Source organism: Pteropus vampyrus, unplaced genomic scaffold, assembly GCF_000151845.1.
Source record: "Pteropus vampyrus isolate Shadow unplaced genomic scaffold, Pvam_2.0 Scaffold62, whole genome shotgun sequence".
NCBI classification, from domain to species: domain Eukaryota; kingdom Metazoa; phylum Chordata; class Mammalia; order Chiroptera; family Pteropodidae; genus Pteropus; species Pteropus vampyrus.
Genome location: NW_011888843.1, coordinates 4,189,946 through 4,214,453, shown reverse-complemented (window position 1 = coordinate 4,214,453; position 24,508 = coordinate 4,189,946). Strand labels below are relative to the sequence as shown.

The window sequence follows — 24,508 nt, the reverse complement described above, 5'->3', positions numbered from 1 at the left end:
CTGATGGTAAATGTGAAAGCACTTGTTTTTAAAAATCGCTTGAAAAAAAAAAAAAAAGCCCAAAATCTCAAGGCAGTATCAAAATACCTGTGCTGACTCAGAAAGATAATTTTTCAAGCATCAGCAGAAAGGGAACGCACAGAATTTGCAGTCTTACCTCCTGTCCTGTCTCCACGCCCACTTCGGCCCTGCAAATGCGGTGGAGGCAGATCGTATTGGAGGGGGTGGGAGAACATGATGTTTCAGGTTCCTGTCTTGCCTCTTTAACTAGATTTAATCCAGTTCGACACAGAATATTGACAGGCACTGTGTATGTACACAGATGGATCAGACCCAGGGTCTGTCTCCACGTAGCTCACAGAGTAACAGCCTATAAAATACAGAGAGAGGAATCAAGCAGTATGGGAGAAATCCTCTCTCTTTCCAACGGAGGAGAAGGAGCCAGTGTATCAGGGAAAGACCCAGAATCCATTTATTGGCTGCCTATGCATTTACACTTACTAATTCCTTTATTCATCAAATCCTTGTTGAAAGCTCTCCTCCATGTGCCAGCAGTCATTCTAGCTGCTGGGGCAAAACATCGCCAGGGAAAGACTGTCCTTTTAGAACTGACATTCTGTAAAAGGAGGCAGATAAGGTCAAGGAAGTCAGCAAATGTTCTATACGGACAGCAGGTTGAGGAGACGGCATGATCAAAGGCACTGGGGCAGGCAAGTGCTCCGTTCTCCAGAAAAACCAGGATGCGGGAGGCATGGAAAGGGAAGAGTGGGAGCAGGGAGATGATGTGTGAAGAGGCTATCGCTTAATGTGTTGCATATAGCGTTCAGATTTATTCGAGAGGATCCACCACAGCATGATGGGGACTGGGGAGGTGTCGTTGTTGTTTTGAACATTCCCAGATTTTGGTTTCAGGAAGATAACTGCAGGAGCACGTGGACAATATCTTAGAAGAGGAAGACACCGGCCCAAGTTGTCTGGGAAGTCAGCATCTCTGAGGACCTATTGCAGTGGTCCAGCTATAATTATGAAGCCTGGGCCATGCTGGTGGCTGAAGGGATGGAGAGTGTTGTGAGTTGAATCCTGTTCCCCAGAAAGATACGTTCAAGTCCTAACCCCTGGCACCTGTGCATGTGACCTTATTTGAAAAGAGAGTTTTTGCAGATGGAATCAAGTTGAAATGAGGTCGCGCTGGATTGGAGTGGGCCCTGACCCAATGACAGGTATCTTTAGAAGAAGAGGGAAATCTGGACACAGCGACACAAGGAAAATGCCATGTGGCCACAGAGGCAGAGATTGGAGCGATGCAGCTACAAGGATTGCCCGCAACCACAGAAGCTACGAGAGCGGGTCAGAACCTGCATAAAGAACCAGCCCTGCCAACGCCTTTGCAGAATCTGGCCTTCAGAACTTTGAGATCATCCATTTCTGTTGTTTTAAGCCATCCAGTGTGACAATTTCTATGACAGCCCTCGGAAACCAATACAGAGAGGAAGGTCCTGACTCGGGAGACACTGTCCAGGGAGAGTGGCCGGGACTCAGGGGCTGGAGACGAGGCCAGCATCAGCGACTGCTCTCCGGTTTCCAGCTCAGGGAATTTCACTATAGGCTCTTTGAGGGGCTGCGACACCTGCTTGCTATAATACTTGATACACCAAGTAGATGCTTAATAAACATGTGTTAGCTCAGCTGTCATCTTTGCGCTATAATGTAGCCTCTGTACAACTTAGTTATTTGCGTCAAAGTTCTCAGGGAGTCCTGGGGGAAGGTGAAGGAGCGTGCCCAGAGCTGCCAGGAGGTGCAGGGTGGTTCAGAATCATGACAAGAGATGTCTGCTCTTCCCGTCTTTGATTGCGGGGGCCTGGGAGAAATGCTAGACCCCTTGGTGGAGTGCAGTGTAACGTGTGCTGTGGTTCATCTCTCTCTGTCACCACAGGCCACATCCTGAACTCTGTCCTCGGCCCTGATCATCAGACGGATGGCATCATCTCTGAGTGCACTGACTCGAGGTGCTCCTGCTCCCCGTCCCCATCAGCCCTCCCGATGAGCATCACTGCCACTTCGGTCCTTTGGATCCATCCTAAGCTAAGAGGCTTTTCTGTCCTCCCCGTTCTCAGAGGTGCTGAGACCGAAGGGGTCTGGCCAGGAACATTTTAACCAGCCTGGTCCGCCCCCACTGGGAGAACACCGCCAGCTCCGCACGCCCCATGCAGAGCCTGCAGGACACATTGAGAGAACAGGAACTTCCAAGCTCCAAAGAAAGCCAGAGATTTGGGCTGATCGAGCCTTTGTGCAGAAAAGATCATCAAAGTCTAGGGAAGAGGATGACACCAGAAGAGCCCAGGAGAAGCGGGGCACGGCGTCCCTGTTTCTTCCTTCCCTTGCCCGCCTCGATTAAGCTAACTCAGCAGAGAAACTGGGGTGCAAGGGAGAAGCCTCAGGGACCACTCCGGCTGCTTTGCACATTTGGCTTTCTCCAAGTTCAAATCCATCAGTCTCTTTTCAAGTCAATTCTCTGACTTTTTCAGTCCTCTGAAAAGCACAGCATTATAACAATTACGAGGCCGGGTCTGGATATGGATTAGCATATTCGGCGGCTCTGAATTTTCTCTCCCTCCTTCAATCTTCGTGCTGCCCACTCTAAGCCCACGAGTCCTCTGGAGGGTGGAGCTGCCCCTCAAAAACTCGAGATGGGGAGATGGCGGGACAGGGCGAGACCCTAGAAGAGGCGCTCCCATTCCGTCCCCTGGTTGCTGAAGGAATATTATACCAGGTCGCTTTTCTCCAAGTATTTCCTTCTTGCCCTCTCTCCCGCCAGGCAGACAGGGAGGCGATTCCTCACTGCCCAGGGAGGGAGTTTGGGAGGGTGGAATTCAGGGCCTGCATTCGAGACTCTTAGCTCATGGGCATCAAAATGCCTAAAATCTCAGGGGAGTTTAGAAGGTTTTCACCCGGAAGGTTTAGAGAGGCCCGCCACCCTTCCTCAAGGAGCACCCCCTTCACTCCCGACCCTGCTCTGTCTTTACAGCACGCATCACCACGGATGTCAGGGATGTCTGTTCGTCGTCTGGCTCCCCCACTGGAAGGTAAGCTCCCCGTGGGTGCGACTTCGCTTTGCTCACTGTCCTGTCCTCGGCACATAGAAAAGGATCTCACTCATTGGTTGGATGAACCAAGGACGTGGAAGGAGTATTTTGACCAGAGACTGACCTCCCCCGGTGCAACAGAGATCTGCTGGCCTAGGAGTGAAGGCAGGAAAGAGAAACCTGGGGGGTCTCTCTCGGCTCCCAGCAGCCAGGACAGTGCTGCTTCTGGGGTCAGCAAGAGACTGGGGGGCACGGCTGTGTGGCACCCCGCAGTATGGACCACCGGCCTTTGGTGTGGCACGGAAAGAGCAGAAGCCACCAGACCTGAGTCTGGTCCACATGGGCCAGAGCAATGGTCACCTCTCAGCGGTGACCTCAGCGACCAAGAGCACTAGAACGGTGGGCGGGACCCATGAAGGCTCAGCGGATCGTTCCTGCGGTCTGCAGATGCGTGCTCGAAGGCAGCATTGGCGTGCGACTTCCTGCACCCAATGTGGGGCGGGGCTTTATTCCAGCCACCTGTCTGCGAAGACCCAGGGTTTCATTGCGCATACGCCGATATCATTCCCGTTAGTGACACACAGCGCAGTCAGAGGAACAGTGTGTGGGCCATGTTGTTATTGTAAGTGTGTGTGAAGCAAATCAACTTTAGACCAGAGGGATTTTTCTTCTTGTTTTTGTTTTTTTTTTTTTGAGGGGGACAGGGGAAGGTATTCAAAGGTATTTCGAGCATAGCAAGAATATTCTGTTAGTTGCCCTGCCCTTGGCTGGGTTTCAACTCTCTGCTTAGACAATAATGAGACAACCCCCCGCCGGCCCTCCCCCCTCCCCCGCAGGCTCCGGCTCCAACCTTCCTAATCTACACTCACCTGGTTCCACCCAAACCGGACCTTGCCTTCCCTAATACGTCCCCTGAGCCAATTAACGCTCTAATATGGGCACTTTCAATTATGGCTAATTACACTGAAAGCTCGTATGTTCCGTAAAAACTGGGGAGGTCAGAATCTCTTCTTGTAAGCTCTTCTTTGCCATTAGATCCACTCGCAAAGCAGATTTGAAAGCAGTGAACTAACCCGCATGCCTTTAAATTATATGTGAAAACTCCCATCTTCATGATCACGGCAATTAGCTTAAGTTAGTGAGACAGCATTGAGGTTCGAGTCGCATCTGGGCACCCGAGATGGCTGAGTCCAACCAGTTTTGGGGTAACCTCGTTATTTTCTCCCCCATCAATGGGTGATGTCACAGATAGCAAAGATGAGCACTGAGGAATTCAGGCCCTCTGGCACGCTGCCTGAAGGGAAGGAATTCTCACATCGGACTTTGAAAAGCAACATTTTTATCAATATTATCTCCTCCTCGAGTTATTGCTATAGAACCTACCAGCTCTGGAGAAGCCCTCACCAGCCAGGTGGTCAATGTATCTTGTATCATCTGGTGGGAAGACGTAGACCAGCCTTGTTGGGCAGATTCCCGGAGGCTGGGGAGGATTTGGCTGGAGCCTGAAGAAGCTCTGTCATCTCAGCAATGATGCCGAATGCCCGTTGGGGGAAGTTATCTGATCCCCTTGCCCGGAGAACTGGTCTGACACTGGCCCAGCTGTTGGTCTATGGTTCTAACTAGGAAGGCCATGGGCTTATTTCTTTAAACTACTTATTTAAAAAAAAAAATTTATATGAGTAGCTAAACACACACAGACACACACACACATACACACACACACACACACACACGCACACGGTACAAAATTCACAAGGCACACAGTGACAGAATGTAGGTGACAATTCAGTGTCTCCCCTACCCCCGCCACCCTCTCGATCTCCTTCACCAGAGGCAACCACAGTTATCAGAGTTTATTTTCGTTCTGAAGAGAGTTAAGAAACTCAGACCTAAAATGGAATCAGGAAGCTAGGTAACGTCGTGGCTGGGGCTGAGGACCTGGAGTCAGGCAGACCCTGCTCAAAGCAAGGTGGCCCCACGCCCCGACCCAGAGTCCAGACTGCAGCTGGATTTACCTCACGGGGTCGCGGAGATAATTGAACCTCACCAGGGCTAACCCACGGGCATCTTAGCACAGTCCCTGGTGCAAGATCACTCTCAATAACGCAGCTGTGATTAGGGATTGGGCCATCGAGTGTGGGGTAGGGCGGGTGGGGCATATTGAACACCTTCCGGGGAAAAGCCCTGAGCCTTTGTTATTCACAGTGTGCTCCCAGGGAATCCCTGGGAGTCTGTTAAAAATGCAGGATCCCCGGCTCCGGCTCCGCCCCAGACCTGCTGAATCAGAAGTTCTGACAAGGTCTCCAGTGATCTGCATGAGCAGCCGAGTTCGAGAAGCTCTACCCTGTAGGAGCCCAGGAATCCTGAGGAACTGGGTAGATTCGGGCCCCTGGGGAGGTGGCCATGCTGCATTTGTGAGCCCTTAGACGTCTCATGATGAAAACGCGTGACAAAAATACTTTTAAGGGAAAAGCCATTCCCCTTGCCACCCCCAGCTTGCTTGTTCCACCTATGATTTCTCAAGCCCAGTGACCTGTGACCTATAAGACAACTGGAATGTGTCCTCTTTTGTCCGGCAGCTTGATAGTAACCTGATAGATGGCTTGGTGGCATGTTGTTTTTAAAGTGATACAAGAGACACAGTGGAGCCTGCCCAAAAAGCAGCAGGGCTGCCAGGATGCCAACTAGGACACTGAGGCCCTGGCAGTGGGGGGCTTAGAGCTTGTCGTTAGAAATAAAGCCTGCATGGGATGAAGGCTGGGAGGCCGGAGGGGCTCCTGCTGTGACAATTGCTGCTGTTTGCCACTCCAAATTGGTAGACCTTGCTCAGGAATATATGACATACAAGAAGCAACGTTGTCCTTTAAAATAAAATTGCATACTATAATGGTGAATACGTGTCATTATATATTTGTTAATACCCATAAAAGTTACAGCACCAAAAGTGAACCCTAAGGTAAATTGTGGACTTGGGGTGATAACGATATGTCAGTGGAGGTTCATCGATGGTGACAAAGGTACCACTCTGGTGGGGGATATGGCTGTGGCATGTGTGAGGGCAGGTGATAAATGAAAAAGATCTCTGTACCTTCCGTTCAATTTTGCTATGAACCTAAAAGCACTCTGAAACAGAAAGTTTATTTTTTTTAAAAAAGAGAGAAAATGACATTTTGTCATTGGATCAGCTGTAGAAGAGGGAAGAAAACCAAGGTCGAGGCCTAGGGCTGCATGCTTTCTAAAATTCAGTTACAACAGAAATAACTAAGAGCTGGGCTATCCGACCCGGAAGCCTTTGGAATGTGTCTAGTGCAACTGAGGGATTGAGTTTTAAATTTTATTTAATTTGAATTAACTTACACACAAATTAAAAAACGGACATGTGTGATTCAGTCACAAAAAATGTAAGTAGGTTTGGAACAATTTGGGTACATGTATCTACTCTTTCAGCTGTTAATTTCATGAAGTCGCAATCCAGATCAAGCATTTCTGATGAAGAGTTAGCGCCCAAATTGAGAAAGGCTGTAAGTGTAAAAAACACACTGAATTTTGAAGACTTACTACTGAAAAAAGGTAAAATATCTCACTAATGACTTTTCTATAGATTGCATATTGAAACAATATTTTGGTTATACTGAGTTAATAAAATATTAAAGTTTACTTGACCTGTATCTTCAAACTTTTTTTTTTTTTTTTTAAACCTGGCTTCCAAAAAAATTTAAATGCCATATCTGGCTTGCCCCTCATACACTGCTGGTGGGAATGCAAAAAGGCGTAGCTGCCATGAAAACCAGTGTAGTAGCTCCTCAGAAGGTTAGATGTAGAGACTACCCAGCAATTCTGCTCACAGGTATTTACCCAAGAGAACTGAAAACAGATGTCCACACAGAGACTTGTGCTGAATGTCCATAACGGCATTATCCATAATAGCTGCAAATTGGAAACAGCCCCAACGCCCATCAACTGGTGATGGGTAAAATAAATGTGATATCTCCATACCGTGTAATATTCTCCAACCATGAAAAGCAATGAAGTATTGATAGATACTCCAACAACGACACTTGAAAATATTATGCTAAGTGAACGAAGGCAGATACACCGAAGCCACATATTGTGTGATTCCATTGAGATGAAAGGTCCAGAATAGGCAAATCCAGACAGCTGGAAACTAGGGTTTGCCAGGGGTAGGGGGAAGAGGAGAAGAGAAAGTGACCGTTAATGGGTATGAGGTTTCTTTTAGGGATGATGAAAATATTCTGGAATTAAATAATGGTGATGGTTGTACAACTTGTGAACATACACAAAATTACATACGTGGCTTCCATGAAATTTCTACTGGGCTGTGCTGATTTAGGTGAAATAACAGTTTCTCTCCCAGCTGTCACTGGTGAGGGTCCAGAATTTAGTCAGAGCTCATCAACATGGAGTGATTTTTGCAAACCCCCATCAGGGGACATTTGGTAAAGTCTACAGACATTCTTGGTTGCCAACAGGGGTGGGAATGAGGAGCAGAGATTGCTACTGGCCAGAGATGCTGCTAAACATCCTACAATGCACAAGACAGTTACTCCTAACGAAGAAGTATCTGGCCCCAAATATCAGTAGCATCAAGTTTGAGAAGCCCTGCACTAGAGGCTGCTCTGAGGCTCCCAGCTTCCTTTGCACCACCCAGCCTCTTTGACTGCCCTGAGGTCAGAAGGTACATCCTGGGCATGACCTTCCCAGAATGCTTTCTCCTGGAGTCCTGACACATCCCAGGCATTCTCAGGCCGGGAGCTCCCCGGGGCGCCCGTGATCCTGGGGATCTGGAGATACTCTATGCAAAGTTCTAAAAGGGCCCGAAAGTTCTAGAATGGATTAGCTGTGGAGTCCATGAATCTGTCTTTACTCTCTGAGGCTTCCGTAATGTTAAACTTACTTTAAATTAAGCCGGCCTCATGCTGGATAGATTGTCATTTTTCTTGTTTTCTCTTCCCTGTCAGATTTTCTAAGCCAAAGACAACTGGAATTTGCAACATCTATGTCACGAGTGGACTCCTTCTCTGATGTCTGAAGCAAAACCCTGAGGAAGGATATCTTGACTTACTTTGAGGTGCTTTGTTTTAAAACTATCCTTTCTGCCATATTAGTTTCTTATGGCTGTTGTCACAATTACCACAAACACAGTCATTTAAAACAATACAGATTTTTTATCTGACAGTTCTGGAAGTCAGAAGTTTGGCATAGATCTCACCGGGCTGAAATCAAGGTATCAGCAGGGCTGCATTCCTTCTGGAAGCTCCAAAGGAGAAACCTCTTGACTTTTCCAGCTTCTAGAGGCTGCCACATCCTTGACTCGTGGCCCCTTCCTCTACCTTCAAAGCCACCATCATGGCATCTTCAAATCTGTCTCTGACTCTGATCCTCCTAACCTCCTTCTTTCACTTAGAAGGGCCTTTGTGATCACATTTGGAACACCGGATAACCCAGGGCACTGTCCCCATCTCAAAGCCCTTCGTGTGTTCACGTCTGTGACCTACCTTTCGCCATGTATAGTAACGTGCACAGATTCTGGGAAATAGGGCATGGACCTCATTTTATTCTGGCAAATGGACCTGGGTGGTGTGCTGGGGTGGTCCCTCGGCCAGCCCCACCCTGCCACCCTCATTCTGCAGAGGGAAGAAACTAGGATGCATTTGCTTTCTCAGAATTGTGCAATTTCCCCAGTCTGAGTGCTGAGGTAGTCAAATGCTGACTTTCCAGATCCTAAATCTCAGTGCTCCACACCCCAGCATTGTCAGTGAGAATCTTACAAACTGTTTGCTATGGGCTGAGTCATGTCCCCACCCCTCAAATTCATATGTTGAAGCTCTAACCCTAGTACCTCCGAATATGACTGTATTTGGACATAGGGCCTTTAAAGAGGTGAATAAGGTAAATAACGTCATTAGGGTGGGTGCTACTCCAAAATCACTGATGTCATTATAAGAAGAGGCGATTAGGATATAAATAGAAAGAGACACCAGACCCGCACAGTCACAGAGAGATGATCACATGAACGCACAGTGAGAAGGTGGCCATCCGCAAGCCAAGGAGAAAGGCCTCGGAAGAAACCAACTCTGCCTACTCCTTGATCTTGGACTTCCAGCCTCTAGAATTATGAGGAAATAAATTTCTGTTGTTTAAGCCACTCAGTCTATGGTATTTTATTATAGCAACCCTACTTAACCAAAACACAAGTTTTCCATATTTATATCTTTGTATAGTTTGAAATGAATCTTTTCATATTATTTTGCTTTACCAAGTTTCTAAAGCTCTTGTCACACTCGCTGAGATGAAATCCCCTTCCACGTGTGGGCCTAACAGGTCACGTGATGTGTTCGACTTGGCGTGTATTGAGCTCTCCTATCAGGTACTGTGGGTGCTCAGTAAAGCCCACCCCTGACCCATAAGGAATCGCAGTCTAGCAGAGCAGATGAATCAGTATAGCGTCAAGCCTAACCCGTGAAATGAAGAGCCATAGGACCACAGCCGAGGAATGAATCAGGGCTGGATGGTTATATTAGAGTCCTGAAAATTAAAAACTCAGTGAAGCATGAGGGCATTAAACTGAGAAAATGACCTTAGCTTAGGGTCTGTCGATGACCAAATGGTGGGACCACACGTGAAGAGCTTAATCTTTCTCTTATGAAACTAAGTTCCTTGAAGTAAGAAAAAATGTATGCATATCTTTATATGTATAATTTGTTTACAAGCATTTCCCCGTATCTCTAAATACTTTTGAAAGCATGATTTTTAATGGCTGCATAGTGTTCTAGAAAATTTCGTATCACAATATTTAACCATTCCTTCACTCCCCATTGTTAAGTATGTGGATAGTTCCCAATGGTTCATTATTGCAAATTATGTGACAATGAATGTTCTGGTCTAGGTGTTTACGCCTCTGATAATTTCGTTAGGTTAATTACTGAGCCAAAGTTTGTTTGTTAAAGGTATTAGCATATACTGCCAATGTGCCATCTGGAAAGGTTGTACTAGTTTGTACTTCTACCAGCAGTGTAAGACAAAGCCTGAGTTTCCTTGCAGTCCTAATCAACACGTGGTATTATTACTCTAAAAACAATCCCTGAAAATTGAGGAAGGAAGGTCGAAAGGGAGGGATGGAAGGAGTTGATTATTTTATGGTGTAATTGTACACTTTTTTATGACTTGCCTGTTCGATTCCTTTGCCTATTTTTGATTAAGCTGTTCATCTTTTCATACATTTTCTTTGCCTATACATCACAAGTACTTCTCTAAGTTTTCATTCGTTTTATTTTTAATGTGAAAAATTCTTATATTGGCAGATTTATTAATTTTTTTCCCTTTATGTTTAAAAAGGCTTTTCCCACCTTGAGATCCACATTTTCTTCCACTTTCTTTGGTACTTATTTTGGTCACCGATGTGAAATTAGGGATTCAGGGGACTTCAGTGTCTTGGACACTAAAAGATTTTTGGGTTTCACCACTTCAGCTCACACTGAGGAAAGAGGCCCAAACAGGAGGAAAAGTGACCCCAGGACATACAGCTGGTTAATGGCAGAACCAGGACTCAAGTCAAGGTTTGATTTGTTTTCCTTTTGTAAAAAAATTAGTTTTCAATAATACAGGTAATAAATAAATAAATACTGTTTCCTTTAAAAACATAACATCACTAATCACCCTTGTGAATGCAAGATTCTTATTTCCCTCCTTGAAGTTTGTCATCATTATCATTTTGGTGTGGATCCTTCCAGACTTAAACGAAATAATTTTATCTGCTTATATACGTATATACAAATAACATGTACTATTATGGATTGGTTTAAGGGCATAAATGGTATCACGTTTTGTGAATCATTCTGCAATATACCTTTATCATTCTACATAATGTTTTGAGATGTCTATCATCTAAACAGGCCACATTTTATTTGGCTATTTCCACAAAAATGTTTCCTTAGACAAACAATTATGTTTCCTTAGACAAACAATTCTTCTACACACATTATGGTACATGTCTCCTTGGGCCTGTATGCAAGCTTTTTCCAAGAGTTAATATGGAGAAGTGAACCTGCTACATAATGCTTTTTCTAATTTCAAAGGATATCATCAAATTATATTCTTGCTGGCAATGTACCAACCCATTTCTCCATAATCTCAACAACTTGATGTTATTATCCTTTAATTTTTTTTTTTTTTTGGTCTATCTGATGGGTAAAAGATGTTATATTTTTTAAATTTATATTTTCCTAGTTACTCATAAGGTTGTATACATCTCATATGTTTATTCATCATTTTTAGTCCCTCTTCTATGAACTGCATATTTATTTAATTTTATCTCTTTTAAAATTCAGTTGTTAGGGGTATTTTTCTTATCTATTTGTTTTTATACACTTTGGAAATTAACCTTTGTCTATTACATATGTTCTACATATTTCTCCTTGTGTGTCACTTTCATTCGTTTATTTACAGTATTTTTTGTTACATAGAAATTTTTTATTTGATGTAATCAAAGTTAACACTTTAATTCCTTATTTTGTTTTTGTTGTTCTTTGGGTCCTAAGAACTTATGGCTTTCAAGGTCATAAAAATAGTTTCTAATATTTTTCCAGTAGTTTATAGATTTTGTTTTGTTTTGTTTTGTTTTGTCTTTAATTCAGAGATCCATCTAGAGTTTATTTGGAGTTCATTGTAAGGTACCAGTCTTCCTTTTTTTTTTTAAGACTAATTATGTCTATGGTAAAGATTTTGTTTCTTCCCTAAAACCCGAGAGGCTATTTCTACTATAAATCAAATTCCAGTATATTCTTGGGTTTGATTCTTTACTCTCTACTCAGTTTGGTTTATCTGTTTATCTATTCGTGGCTACTACCATACTGTTTTGATGACCATAGCTTTACCATTTGTATTAATAGGTGGTTGGTTAATCCCACATTTTTTCTAGCCCATTTCAGCAAAGCATGTTCATTTTCAGTCATAGCAAAAAAAAAAAAAGGACCGATAAGGCATGTTTCTGGCACTCAGCCCCCACACGAGGCAGTGATGAGAGATTTGCTACGGGGACTAAAACCCGCCCTAGCAGCCAAGTGACCCTCCTCTCACCAGCCTTTACTGCTGCCACCCAAATTCCTGTCACTGAACTATACTCCTCAAAATAAAACTCAGCTGCAGATAGCACACCTGTTTTGGATTAGTTACAATAAATCAAGATCTGTATTTATTTCAGTTGCCGGACAGGTGAAGAACAAGACACATTTATAGCAAGCCAACTAGAAAGCAGAGAAAAATCCAAATCATGTGGTTTTTTTTCTCTTACGGCAAAGTGGTTACACTTGACAAGCCCTAAACTTCCTGTTGTTTCTCAAATCCTGTGATTTTTTACAGGAATGCCACAAGTTGTAGTTTTTCTCTCTAAGTATCAGTCCGATTGAGCCTATAGTTTAAATTCTACTGCCCATTAGAATCACCTAGAGAACTTATTAAAAATGCAGATTCGACAAGTCTGGGGTAAAATTTAGAGGCCTGTATTTTTAAACATGTACCTTAGTAGGTGATACCAATGCAAATAATCCAGGCCCTCACTTCTCATGCTCTGCCGTGAGGACTCAGAGCCCCTGAGCGGAAAGAGGCTTTCACACCCCCGTGAGGTCTCTGTGCTGTAACGGGGTTCTGTAATGACTTAGCCCCATGAGATCGGTTAATAGGGAAATGATGTCAGTATAACGCAGATGCCGCATTGCTTCATATGCAGTTTTTCCTAAGCACAAGGACTCTGAACACCTGGAATAAATGACGGGATCTTGAGCAGGAAGCGGAATAGCCTTTCGCTCAGCGTCTGCATTGGCAGCAGAAACACTTTCAAGTCATCCTTTAATAAAAATTAAAATTGCAGGCTGCCCCAGCGCCCCTCTCTCCTAAGTACACCCCATGGCTGTGTGTCAGAGGGCAGGTGGCACTTCCCAGGCTACCTTTGCAGCAGCCCCGCTGGCCCGGAGACCCATTTCTGTCTTCGCGGTCTCAGAGCCCGCAAGCTGCTCTGACTAATGGTCTGTCGGCTTTTCTGCTCAATTATCGCACGTATTTTTAATATCTGCCACGGCAGCCACTGGCCAACTTGAGCCATCTCTCTGGATAGTCCAAGTGGGTTTCCTGGGTACTTTTTTTTTTTTTTGTCCCTGGTTTTAAAATGACCTATGAAGTGACCTGTGGGGAATGCTATTTTTCTCCAGGAGCCCTGATGTTTTAAGTGTGTGATTTTGCTGAATGTGAGGTGTTTCGGAATGCATGTATTGCACTAGAGCAGAAACACCTTCTGTGTGGAGACTTCCCACTGCCTCTGTTTGAAAAGTAGTTCTGAATAACCTGGCGCTTTGTTCTTCAGCTGAGCATGGGAAAAGTCAGGAGCAGGGGGCTCCAGAATCCCTGAGACCACTTTCCCGGGTGTACAACCTTTAACTCTCTGCAGCGCTGCTGGTTAGTGGTGGAAACTGGAGCCCCACTAGGGCAACTCTTGTATTCCACTAACTGAGGGCTCCAGGGTGCACAAGCCTGAGCCCCACCCTAGAATCACTGAAACAGGACTTTGGTGGGATTTGGGCACCTGTATATGTAGAAGAACCACAGGTGATTCTAAAGCACAGCTAGGATTCTCCACTTCGGAGGCACAGAAAATCACCTGGGAGCTCTTAAAACCCCAACGCCCGAGCCGCACCTCAGACTGCATCACACCAGTATCTCTGGAGTGGACCTCAAGCATCAGAATGTTTTAAGGTCCCAGCTGGTCCCAGATGGCCCCATGTGTAGCCAGGGTTGAGACCACTGTTTAGCATTTTTTCTCATCTGAGAACGATCTCGTCTCTGTAGACCAGAGCTTCTGGTACTTGAGTGTGCTTCTGCATCTCCTAGGAATAGGGTTGAAATACAGATTCTGATTCAGTGGGACTGGTGAGGGGCCTGGAATTCTGCCTTTTGACAAGCTGACATGCAGACCACACTGCGAGTAGTAGCAAGGCTGTAGGTACTAATGACTTCCATTGATTATTTAACGCCTACTGAGGGCAATTACTGCAGCAAGGCAGGGCGTTTGGTGACCTTGCAGGTCCAGGACAGGAATGGTATTGGGCAGAGGCGACACAGTCGGCTTTGTGATTAAAAAACAAAAAGAAAGAAAAAGGAAAGAAACAAATGCTTGTGTTGCTCCCTGGGTCAGCCACGGAGTGGTGCTGAGAGATGAGTGATTGTAAACTGCCCTTCCCATCATCAGCCTTCTGGACTCTGTTTTAACAGTCGTTATTTGGGAGGAACACGTTTTATTATGCAAATGAATCCAAGATCTCAAGTTGTGCTGTCCCAAATATGAAAACTATATTGCAAGGTTTGGGTTATCCTTACATTTTCCTATGTTTAAAAATGTATATCTGCTAGAGACTTACTCTGTGCCCTGCCTGTCACTGGATGGCCATGGAAAGTTTCAAGCTGCTGGATACCCTGTTCTTACACTGACTGCCTAGCTACTAGGTTGAACTTAGATTAATGTGAAGTTTCATAAGTTATCACTACAGAGGTGATAACTTATGAACCTACACAAGTGATACATTTCTACAGATCTCTCTCTCTCTCTTTCTCTCTCTCTCTCTCTCTCTCTCTCTCTCTCTCTCTCTCACATACACACACACACACACAAGTATGAGTAAAACTGGGAAAATCGGAATGAGATCAGTAGATGACATCAATGTCAATATCTTGATTATATTATATTATACTTTTGCAAAATGTTACTATCAGGGAACACAGGTAAAGTGTACAGCGATCTCTCTGTAGTAGTTCTTACAACTGCATGTGCCTGTACAATTATCTCATAAAATTTTCAATTAAAAAAAGATGTAATACCGCTTGTAGCCAGCCCTCAATGTCTTTAATATGTGGAGAAAGAACACATGAATTAAGAAGGTAATAAACAAAATAAATAGGATAATACTTATTAGATGTTAACTGCATAATAGGTACTGTGCTGAACATTTTACATGCAAAATTTTAATCCTCACAACACTCCAAGAGGTAAGTATTATTATTTCTGTTTTAGATGAGGAAATTGGAGCTGGGAGAGCTTAAGTCGTTTTCCCCAAGGTCACAGAGTCAGAAAGCAGTAGGGCAAAAACCAAAGTCAGGTCTGCAGCCCACTATGCTATACGAAGCATGCAGACAAGAACGCTGTTGCTCTGCAGGGAGAAATCGTAGGTGGAGACAAGGAAAGCTCTCAGGGGAGGTGCAGCTTGAAGGACCTGCAGGATCTTGGCCTCAAAGGACAAGATGAGCTGAGCTAGCAACAAGCCAACTAAGGACTTTCTGGATAAGAAGATGGAAAATGCATCACATGTCTAGGAAAATGCTTCGTTTTCCAGATGAGAAGCCTGGGGTGCATGCCTGCTTTGCCTCTCAGAGGTAGCTGGAAGCAAGATTGTGGAAGGTCTTGAATCCTAAGGGAGTTTGGTGAGATATTTCTGGATCTGGTTAGCAATTTGTGAGAGCTAACAAGGCACTGATAAGGCCAAGGGTGTATGTGAATCACCAGCATTCACGAGGGAACCCGAGTGCACGGTGTGGATGGCTTAGCATAGACCGACCCATTCCCAGGGCCAAAAGAGCAAAGGGAAGCAATTTCCTCATGGAAAGTTGGTATGTGAAGGGAACCGAAGAGAGTATTAATGACAGTGAAGGCCATTAAGTAGTTGAGACTGATCGTTATTAGAAACATACTGACTATACTTGGATTTTAATCTAGTACCATATGGCTACTTATTCCTTCAATTCCTGAGTGCCTATTATGTGGCCAGCACTATTCCAAGGACTTGGGATAGATCAGTGAACAAAGTCCAGTGACCGAATTCTCTGCTACCATAGAACTCACCTTCTGTGCTTAGTACTTATTTCTGATCAGAAAGATTCTTAACTCTCAGAACCTAAGAACACATTTCCATACTGTACGCTTGACATCTCAAGGAGGAATGCAAATCTCTCTGGGGCGAAGCTGGGCAGCTATACAGAAGGACAGACACAGCACTTCTGATTTAAGAGTGAGGATGATCTTACCCCACTGTGGCTACAGAGAAACTTAAGATGAGCAGATTGTCAGGCCTTGCCTCTTGGCTGGGTCAGGAAAGTGAGATCAGAACCAAGGTGAAGGATTGGCGAGCACCCTTGAAGATGATTCAAGTTAGCCTGGGGTACCCTCTCTGTTTTCCACTCCCAAACTGGGATTTGCTTTGGAATCTTCCATAAATGTAGAGAAATTGAGGGCTTTCCAATCCTAGCCTGGGTAAGTCCTGTTTCAAGACAAATCAGAACAAGGTGGCCTTGCATTGTAAAAGCAGGAAAGGAAGATGGGAAATAAGTATACCTGGAGACATGCGTTTAGGCAAGAGATATTCTACAGTAGAGCCTTGCACTTATAACACAGAATTCGAGATATGGAATTTTTCCCAGAATGCTAATAGCAAGATACAGATGAAGAGATAAGCTGCTGGCCACTGTCTCTACAAAAGATATCTAAAGGTAAGTAAATAAGGCAAGAGTCAATAATGGGCAAATTTACTAATATTACTCCCAACTAAGAATTTTTAATCATTGCAAAATGTTAAGTTCCCACAAGCTTCAAATATCTGAGAATAAATATTTAAAATGTCTTTTGACTTAGGTGTGGAAAGATTCACCAGTCTTTATTTTTTTTGAACAATACTTTAAAAAGCTTGATTTAGTTCCCAACGAACCCACACTCCACGCTTTTGTGTCACATTTACCATATTTAGCCATTTGCTGTAAATGTGGTTGTACGGCATAATTGTGTAAGAAACACAGACATTTGCTTCAGTTTGACAGTAACTTTTGGCAGGTGGCAAAATTTTCTTGCTTTAGTCAAGGTGAAATAAATGCCACAGATACAGAGATCCTATTTCTAACTTCGGGCTGCACAGAACTGCTCCTGAACACAGCTTCTGGTTGTCCCGAGTGACAGGTCAACTCAGCTCCTGAGCACAGCAAACTGAAAAATGGTCCTACTACCCTCAGAAGGCAAGTTTTCTAAAAAGTCATGTTCATGGTTCTGAAATAATAGTCACGTCACAAAACGCAGGTCAGACTTTGAGCTGATAGCTGGTAAGGTGGTTGTGCACTCAATGAATGTGTGAGTGTGCATAAGTGTGTGAGCAACTTTGATAGAGTATGTAGAAGTGTGTGAGAACTTTGATAGAGAAAAGAATGTGCATGATTTGGATGACCTTGGTCCCAGAGATGATGGCCCACTGTATTTAGCTGCATTGCCAGTAAAAAAAAAAAAGATGGGGCTGCTGGTTACTGGGGCTCTTGATTTCAGAATTTAGTTTAGGGGGCAAGCCAAGGATGACAAAAGGGGCTTCTTCTTTTACTTCCTCTCAATTTTTGGCAGTTGAGGGAGCTAGAAATTGCCTCCCATCATCATGGATCTAAAACTAACATTGTTATTAGCACCTTCCCCTCCATTTACTCTTTTTTGGCCACTTTACACCCCTTCAACCTTAAATAATTAATTTGCCCAATGAAATGCTCAATGTAGTTAAACAGCTGTAAAAAGGCACTTGGCTGAGCCAGGAAGAGCATTTTATAGAAAGAAAAGGAAATGCTATATTTATTGACATGAAAAAAATTAACATTGTCACTGAATTTTGCATTATTTGGCCAAACCTTCTCCATAAACTTATCTTGGGCATGAATCTGTGGTCACTGGCACGTGATCAGCAAAGTGACGTGGGTTAAACAACCAAATAGATAAATCTGGCTCTCCTGCAAATGTAAGGTGTAAACGAGGCTTTTATGTGGCTCATTTGGCGAGTGGAACAGAACAGTTTGCACAGTAAAAAGCTCCCTCAGATCTGGAGATTTTTAGATTGCTTATTTTATGACTGGGTCTTTAGAAATCAATGTATTCAGTGTTTACTTTTTCACAGAGACAGTTAAATAAATTTGACTGCCCTTGGGAATAGTTTATTTTCTTTGGGGTATGTCTAGTCTTCTGTAAAAACAATGCTAGGTTTGTACAATAAATTTGGAGGAAGGGAGAACACAAGACATAGTAAATATAATTGATAAAGAACTTTTCTTAAGTATTTTTTTTACAAAAATGAAATCTTGGCCATACTGCAGCATCATTTCAAAGCCCATTTGGAACCCTTTAAAATTAGGAATACAATAAATTCATACATCAAGCACAACATCATCCATGCATTATTTATCCCCATGATTTTAATTCCAACTCTTTCAAATACACCCTCAAATCAATAACCAGACAAAACAAATTTACTTCCTGGCAGTATTTCCTTAGCTTCTTTTATACTTTGTGGTCTAAGAAAAAAAAAACAACATAAAACACACATCCGATAAAAACAACCCACAGCAAAGTCCGCTTTGTTTACTTTCTCCAGCATCACCAAGTAAATTCTGCAAGGCTTTCAGACACACCAGAATCTTTCATTTGTACTATGAATTTTGATCACAACTAGCACTTAACCATTTTCAAAGTGCCCCCGAAAAATGACTAAAAAGAATGTTTTGTTTTGTTTTGTTTTGTTTTCCTTTAAAGGCTTGAAAAACACTTGCTTGAAAAACTTTCTGAAGAGTGGCACTACCTGGTAAAACAAACGCGCCAGACAAAATATCAGATATCTTTTTCCAGCTGTCCAGGATCCCATTAGTGCCTCTTACTTCTATCTGTCTTTTGCTATAATTAGGATGGCTTAGGGTTTATCTGGGCCTTTTTTCAAAACCAGATTTCCTTCCTAGTGGCAGCAGCGGCAGCGGCAGCTGTCATTCACAAGCACCCTGATGGCAGTGTGGCACAGCAATCAAAATGGGAAGTGAAGGGACACACACACACACACGCACACACACACACGCGCGCGCACACACACACATGCCTTTTATCTTGTAATTTTTTAAAAAAGGAGCCTTACCTGAGGATGATCACTCTGGTCTGGAACCCGGCTTGTTTCCAAGAGGTTATTAACCTGCACCCCTTCTTCCTCCAAGTTCAAGTTCCCTTCTTTGGGGAGCGTGCCTGGTGGAGTTTGCAGGGTGTTCGCTTCCTCTGCTCGGGTTGGAAGAGCACTGTCTCCCGCATGGAAGTGGAAATTCAGATCCGCAGCTTCTGCTTTGGCATGAGAGCTGTCTTCTTTATCACCGTGGGTTAGTGGGTGCTTGACAGGTTCTTCGGGATGGAGGAGTTTAAGGGTGCCTTCAGTTGCACTGTCGTTCAGGTTGGGGTTCAGCTTCTCGGGTTTTCCCTTAATTCCCGGTCTCCTCGCCCCAGCAGGTGTCTCTGAGCCCCTCTTGCTCCACAAATCCGTTTCCTCCACTCTTTCCTTGGCCGTGGTCTCCAAACACTGGTCCATCTCTAACTTTTCTAACTCACCAGACAAGCGCTTCACCTCTCTCTCTGCCACTGCTTTATCCATGTCTAGCAAATTGTCACTGGCGAATTCCTCTCCTGCTCGGTGGCTGTCTCTGGTTTCCCCTTGAATTCCTGGATAATCATTTTCAGCAGAAGCAGTGGGTAGTTTATATCTCCCCTGGTCTGTCACTGTAGACGTCCCATCCTGGTGAGGTCCCAAAGTCAGAGTCATCCCTGTTTGCGGAGATGAGGGACTGTGGGTGGAGGCTCGGTGGCGCCTTACCCTCACTTCTTGAGGTTGTGAGTGATAACCACAGAAGCCAGTGGTGGCCTCCATCGGCCCGGTGTTATCTGACACCCCAGGCCTGGAACCCATTTCACTGAGGAAAGGCTCGCACACCCCCAGGCCACACTCACCGAATTCCATCACTTCGTCATCGCTTTCTAATAAAAAAACATGCTCAGTCCCCTGCAGGTCCCTTTGCCAAACTGCATTAGAGTAATCCGTCATAACGTCGGAACATTCCAGATACTCCAGGTCATCATCTGAAAACTCCTCCATGTAGGTTAGGGTTATCTCTGGGCAAAGTTCATAGTCACTGTCAGAGTCTTCACTGGAAACCTGTGGGCTGACTTGCTTGTTGACTGTGGCCCTGTCACCTGGGTAAATGGAGGTGGCAGCCTCCGGCAGTGGTAGGCTGATGCTAATGTATTTCTGAACTTTGGGATTTCGGTGACTAGGGCTTAAGTCTTCGTCATTCAGGCCGTCGTCGTTTAAGGCACCATCCGTTAACTTTGATACTTTGGACTGCATCATCCCGTGGCAACACTCATCTTGTTTATCGGGAATATTACTCGCATTAGGAAAAAGCAACCCATCTGCAATTTCCTTTGTGTTATTCGGATCACAAGCCTCTTCCGTTTGTCTCGTTCCTTTAAAACCCAAGGGATTTTCAGAACCAGATGCACAAATGTCATTACTAGCCAACAACGGGAGTGAGCATAAAGGGTTAAATTGGGAGGAGGAGAAATCAGTTGGCTTGGGAGTAGCCAAGGAGGGGTTTTCTTCTTCCTTATAAGGATGTTCTTTCTCATCAGCTTGATTTGTGCTTTTCTGTTCATATGTCTGTGTTTCATGCTCCCAACCTGTGTCCCCGCCATCTTTCGGATTAGGAGAGAGTTGTGGATTCTCTGACGAGCACTCGACTTCAATGGAAGCAGAACAGCAGATCATTCCAAAACAGTTTTTAGCAGAGATTTGGTAAACAGCAGCGTCATTTTTGGTACAGCTAGGATGAAGAGAACATACAGGTAAGTTTGCTATATTTGGACGTGCATGCCGACGTCTCCCACTTTGTGGCACACACAGAAAATGGCCATGGTTTCTACCACACACTCAAGGAGATCTGTGGTTTCCCTAGAAAAGAGTTTGTGGTCAGAGGCAACTGGCTGTTGGTCTCCAGCTGCCCCCAATTCTGCTAAGAACCCCAGGAAGCTCAGCATTTTCCCTTAAGACTTTCTACAATCTTACCCCAATTGAAAATGCTGAGAATTACTTAGATGAATGGGGAAACATTTTGTATTCTCTTGTCCTCTCCTTCTATTTTAAGCCATTTTTATGCTATCGGAATTTGAAAAACCATTATTTTTTGGAGTGAGACATTGTCCACAAATAACTGAAGTATTCTACCTCATGTAGTGGATCAGCATAAGCAATAGCTCTTTTTAAGATCATGCTAAGAAGGCGTGGTTCTTGCTGGGAGGCTATAAAGATAATACCATACTAGGATCATGTGTATGAAGAATACACATTTCCTCTTTAGTTTATCGTGACTATTAGATCTAAACCACAGCCAGTGAGTCCTCTGGCTGGAAACCCATGTGTCCGCATACCACGCTGACTTACATAAACCAAGCCGGGTGTTCAGCTTTGGCCCAGCAGGGAGGGAACTAAAGCCTGGATCACGCTGAGCCTGCTCTCCCTGCTCCAGAAGGGACAGTGCTCCTATGGCCCCGCCTTTTATTGGCTGGAGTCACCTGGAGCCTAAAGCCTGACGGTGCTTTTGCCACTAGGATCCTTCTCCAGACTCTGCAGTCCCCATAAAAACTTGTTACGCTTGCCTTAGAATTTGCATTCTTACTGATCTCATTTGACCTCATGGTAAGTATAACATTGCTGACCTCACTCTATGCATTGTCCAGTTCAGAAGTCAACAACCATTTTCAGAAGGCAGGAGCTGTGAGTCTGGCTCAGACTTAGAAGCAATGCTTAGACCTTTATTGACTGATCTGTGTAAAATATGCACAATCATCTAACCCTGGCAGGTCAGTGTTAGACACTCACAGCTATGGCACGCAGTCTTCCTTATCCTTTCTTCTGCACTGGAGGGACCCTTCTGTCTCCCCAAGCTCATATGTGTTCATCAGCCCTCAATCATTGGGTGCCAGCTCACATGGGCCTCGTTTTGGGGAATCATAAACTAATTCTATTTTTTGTTAATACATTGTTTTGTTGGCAATCTGGTTCCCAAGTAGAAGCCGCTCGGGTGGCTGGGGTTGGCCCAGCCTGGCCTATAGCTGATGTCTGGCTTTACAAGGGAAGACTGAAATTTAGGGCATCTTTTTTTGGGGGAAAACGGTACTTATTCCTGTCTATTTAACTAGATTATCCTGAGGTTCAAATGAGAAAATCGATGTGAAAGACCTTTGCATCACAGAAACTTTATGCCACATGCATTCTATAAGAACGTGGATAGAGGTGTCAGCTAATGCTAAGGAGACAGAGGTATTAGATAACCCCGCCATGGCGATCATATTGCAATACAAATGTATCAAATCAATAAGTTGTACACCTTAAACTTACAGTGTTCTATGTCAAATATAACTCAATGAAAAAGAAAAGGATGGGACATGCTAAGATCAGATTCCCTCTGATTCTCAAGAAGTGTGCAGAATAATCACCAGGGAGCTCTATTTAAAATTCTTGGATCAGAACCTGTGGGTAAAGGGCCAGAGGATCTGCCTTAAAAGATCTCAACACGTTCTGCTACAAGTTGACCTTGGCCCACCTTTGGAGATATCCTCATTCTCATTATTCGTTAGGCTCGGGTATCTTCAGTTAAAGCTGATGGAGGAACGGAGAGAAAGAGACTTTTGCTTGAGGTTCACATTGCTCACACTATTCCCTTCACATCTCTTTTCAGTTAGTTCTTTGAGATGTGGCCTCAGTTAAGAGATTATAAGGAGCATAAAACAGCACCATGGGCTACTGGAAAATCCCAAGTAATTCCAATTTCCTGATTTATCCAAGCCATGATCCCTCTGCCAGAGAAACCATCTTTCCTGAAGGTACCATGACATGGGAAAAAGAGAAGAAAACAAGACCAAGAGGCACAATAAACCAGGTAAGAAATCAGTAGAGGAAGGAAACAGAGATGGTTCTCCGGAATCAAGAAAGGAAAACAAATGGGTTAAATATATTTAACTTCCAAATAACTAAATAAACAGATGGGAGGATGTTATGATTTAGTAATGTATGGTTTCATGGAACATGTGTTTGAGCTGACATAAGATTTACAAATCATCTTAAGTACACTAAAAGAGAAGAGAAACTGGATTAAGTATAATTAACTTCTCACTGGCTAATAAACACTTTTGAGAGGGTTGTGGTTTGTGGTTGACATGTCCTGAATAATTATCTCGAAGCATCCTTCAGAGGAGAGGGAGGAAAGTGGGCATGTGTTGCAGGCCTCCTGTTAAACAGCGTGCTGGCTGCTCTGTGTGTGCAAAACCTAGGCTCGAAGTTGTTGAATGATTTCCCCAATGTGACAAAGCTTGTAAGTAATGGCGCTAGCATATGCCTATGCTAAAGCTTTCTGACTCCGCGGCCTGGCACTGTGTATCCTGGGAGAAAATGAACATTCAGAGAAGGGAAATCAGAGTGTGGGGTGATCATTTTTGCAGATAAAGCGTTTCTGTCCTAAATCTTCATCTCGATTGGTCAATTGACAAACTTGTGTCCAGCATCTTCCGGTGCCCAATATTATGTGAAGAGCCGAGGAAGAGTCAAGGAGATGCATAAAACATCATGTCCAGCCCTAAAATACCAAGAATCCACCGGGGGAGATAATGTTGAATTTCTCAGAGAATCTCATAAGTCAGTTTTGTGCTCAACTGTATGGTACAAACTGGAAGAGTGAGGGTGTTCAAAGAAAGGACTTCAGTGGTAGCAGCTGAAATGGTGTGACTTGAGCTGGGGGTTAGAATCTTTGCAAGATGCTGGCAGAGTGACCTGTGTGCCCCACAGTGATTTGATAGGAATGCAAAACCATCCAGGAAGAAATTCCCTGAACAATTCATTGAGTTCCCTCCCTCCATATCTTTCCTTTCGGCTGCAGGAGGCAGCAGCATTCCTCCACCTTGCTGTGAAAGTCTCGCTCGCCTCCTCTAGGTTCTTTCCAAATTAATCATTTCCATGTTGAAGAAAAAGAGCTACATGTGACCTTAAGTGGGTGGGGCTTCTCCTGTGCTTGAACCCCCTGGGCTGTTCTAAACCAGAGGTTCTCAAACATTTTGGCAGCAGGCCCCCTTTACGCTCTCAAAAATAATTGAGGACCTCAAAGAACATTTGTTTATGGGGGTTATATATTTACCATATTACAATTAAAACAGAAAAATTAAAGACATTTATTCATTTTAAAATAACAAAAATAAACTCATTATATGTTAGCATAAAAAACATACTTTTATGAACAATGTCTCTATTTTTCCAAAACAGAGTAAAATATTATGAGTAGCATTGCTTTACATTTTTTCATATATCTTTAATATCTGGATTTTTGTATCTGCTTCTGCATTCAATGTGATACAATACCTTATTTTGTTTGAAGTATATGAAGAAAATCTGGCCTCACACAGACACGTAGTTGGAAAAAGGAGTATTTTAATAATATTTTCATATGATTACAGATAATCTTCTCTGCTACTATACAAAGATTAGTTGCAATGTGGAATC

At 43.8% G+C, this 24,508-nt stretch overlaps 1 protein-coding gene across 1 annotated transcript in view; it reads right to left on the bottom strand.

Moving 5' to 3' along the window:
- The window catches only part of ALPK2 (alpha kinase 2), a 139,320-nt gene that overhangs the window by 51,082 nt on the left and 63,730 nt on the right, over nt 1–24,508 (bottom strand). The window contains exon 4 of the mRNA XM_023531170.1: nt 19,058–20,783. Within this exon, the coding sequence (XP_023386938.1) occupies nt 19,058–20,783 (1,726 nt within the window). The remainder of the gene's footprint in view (nt 1–19,057; nt 20,784–24,508) is intronic.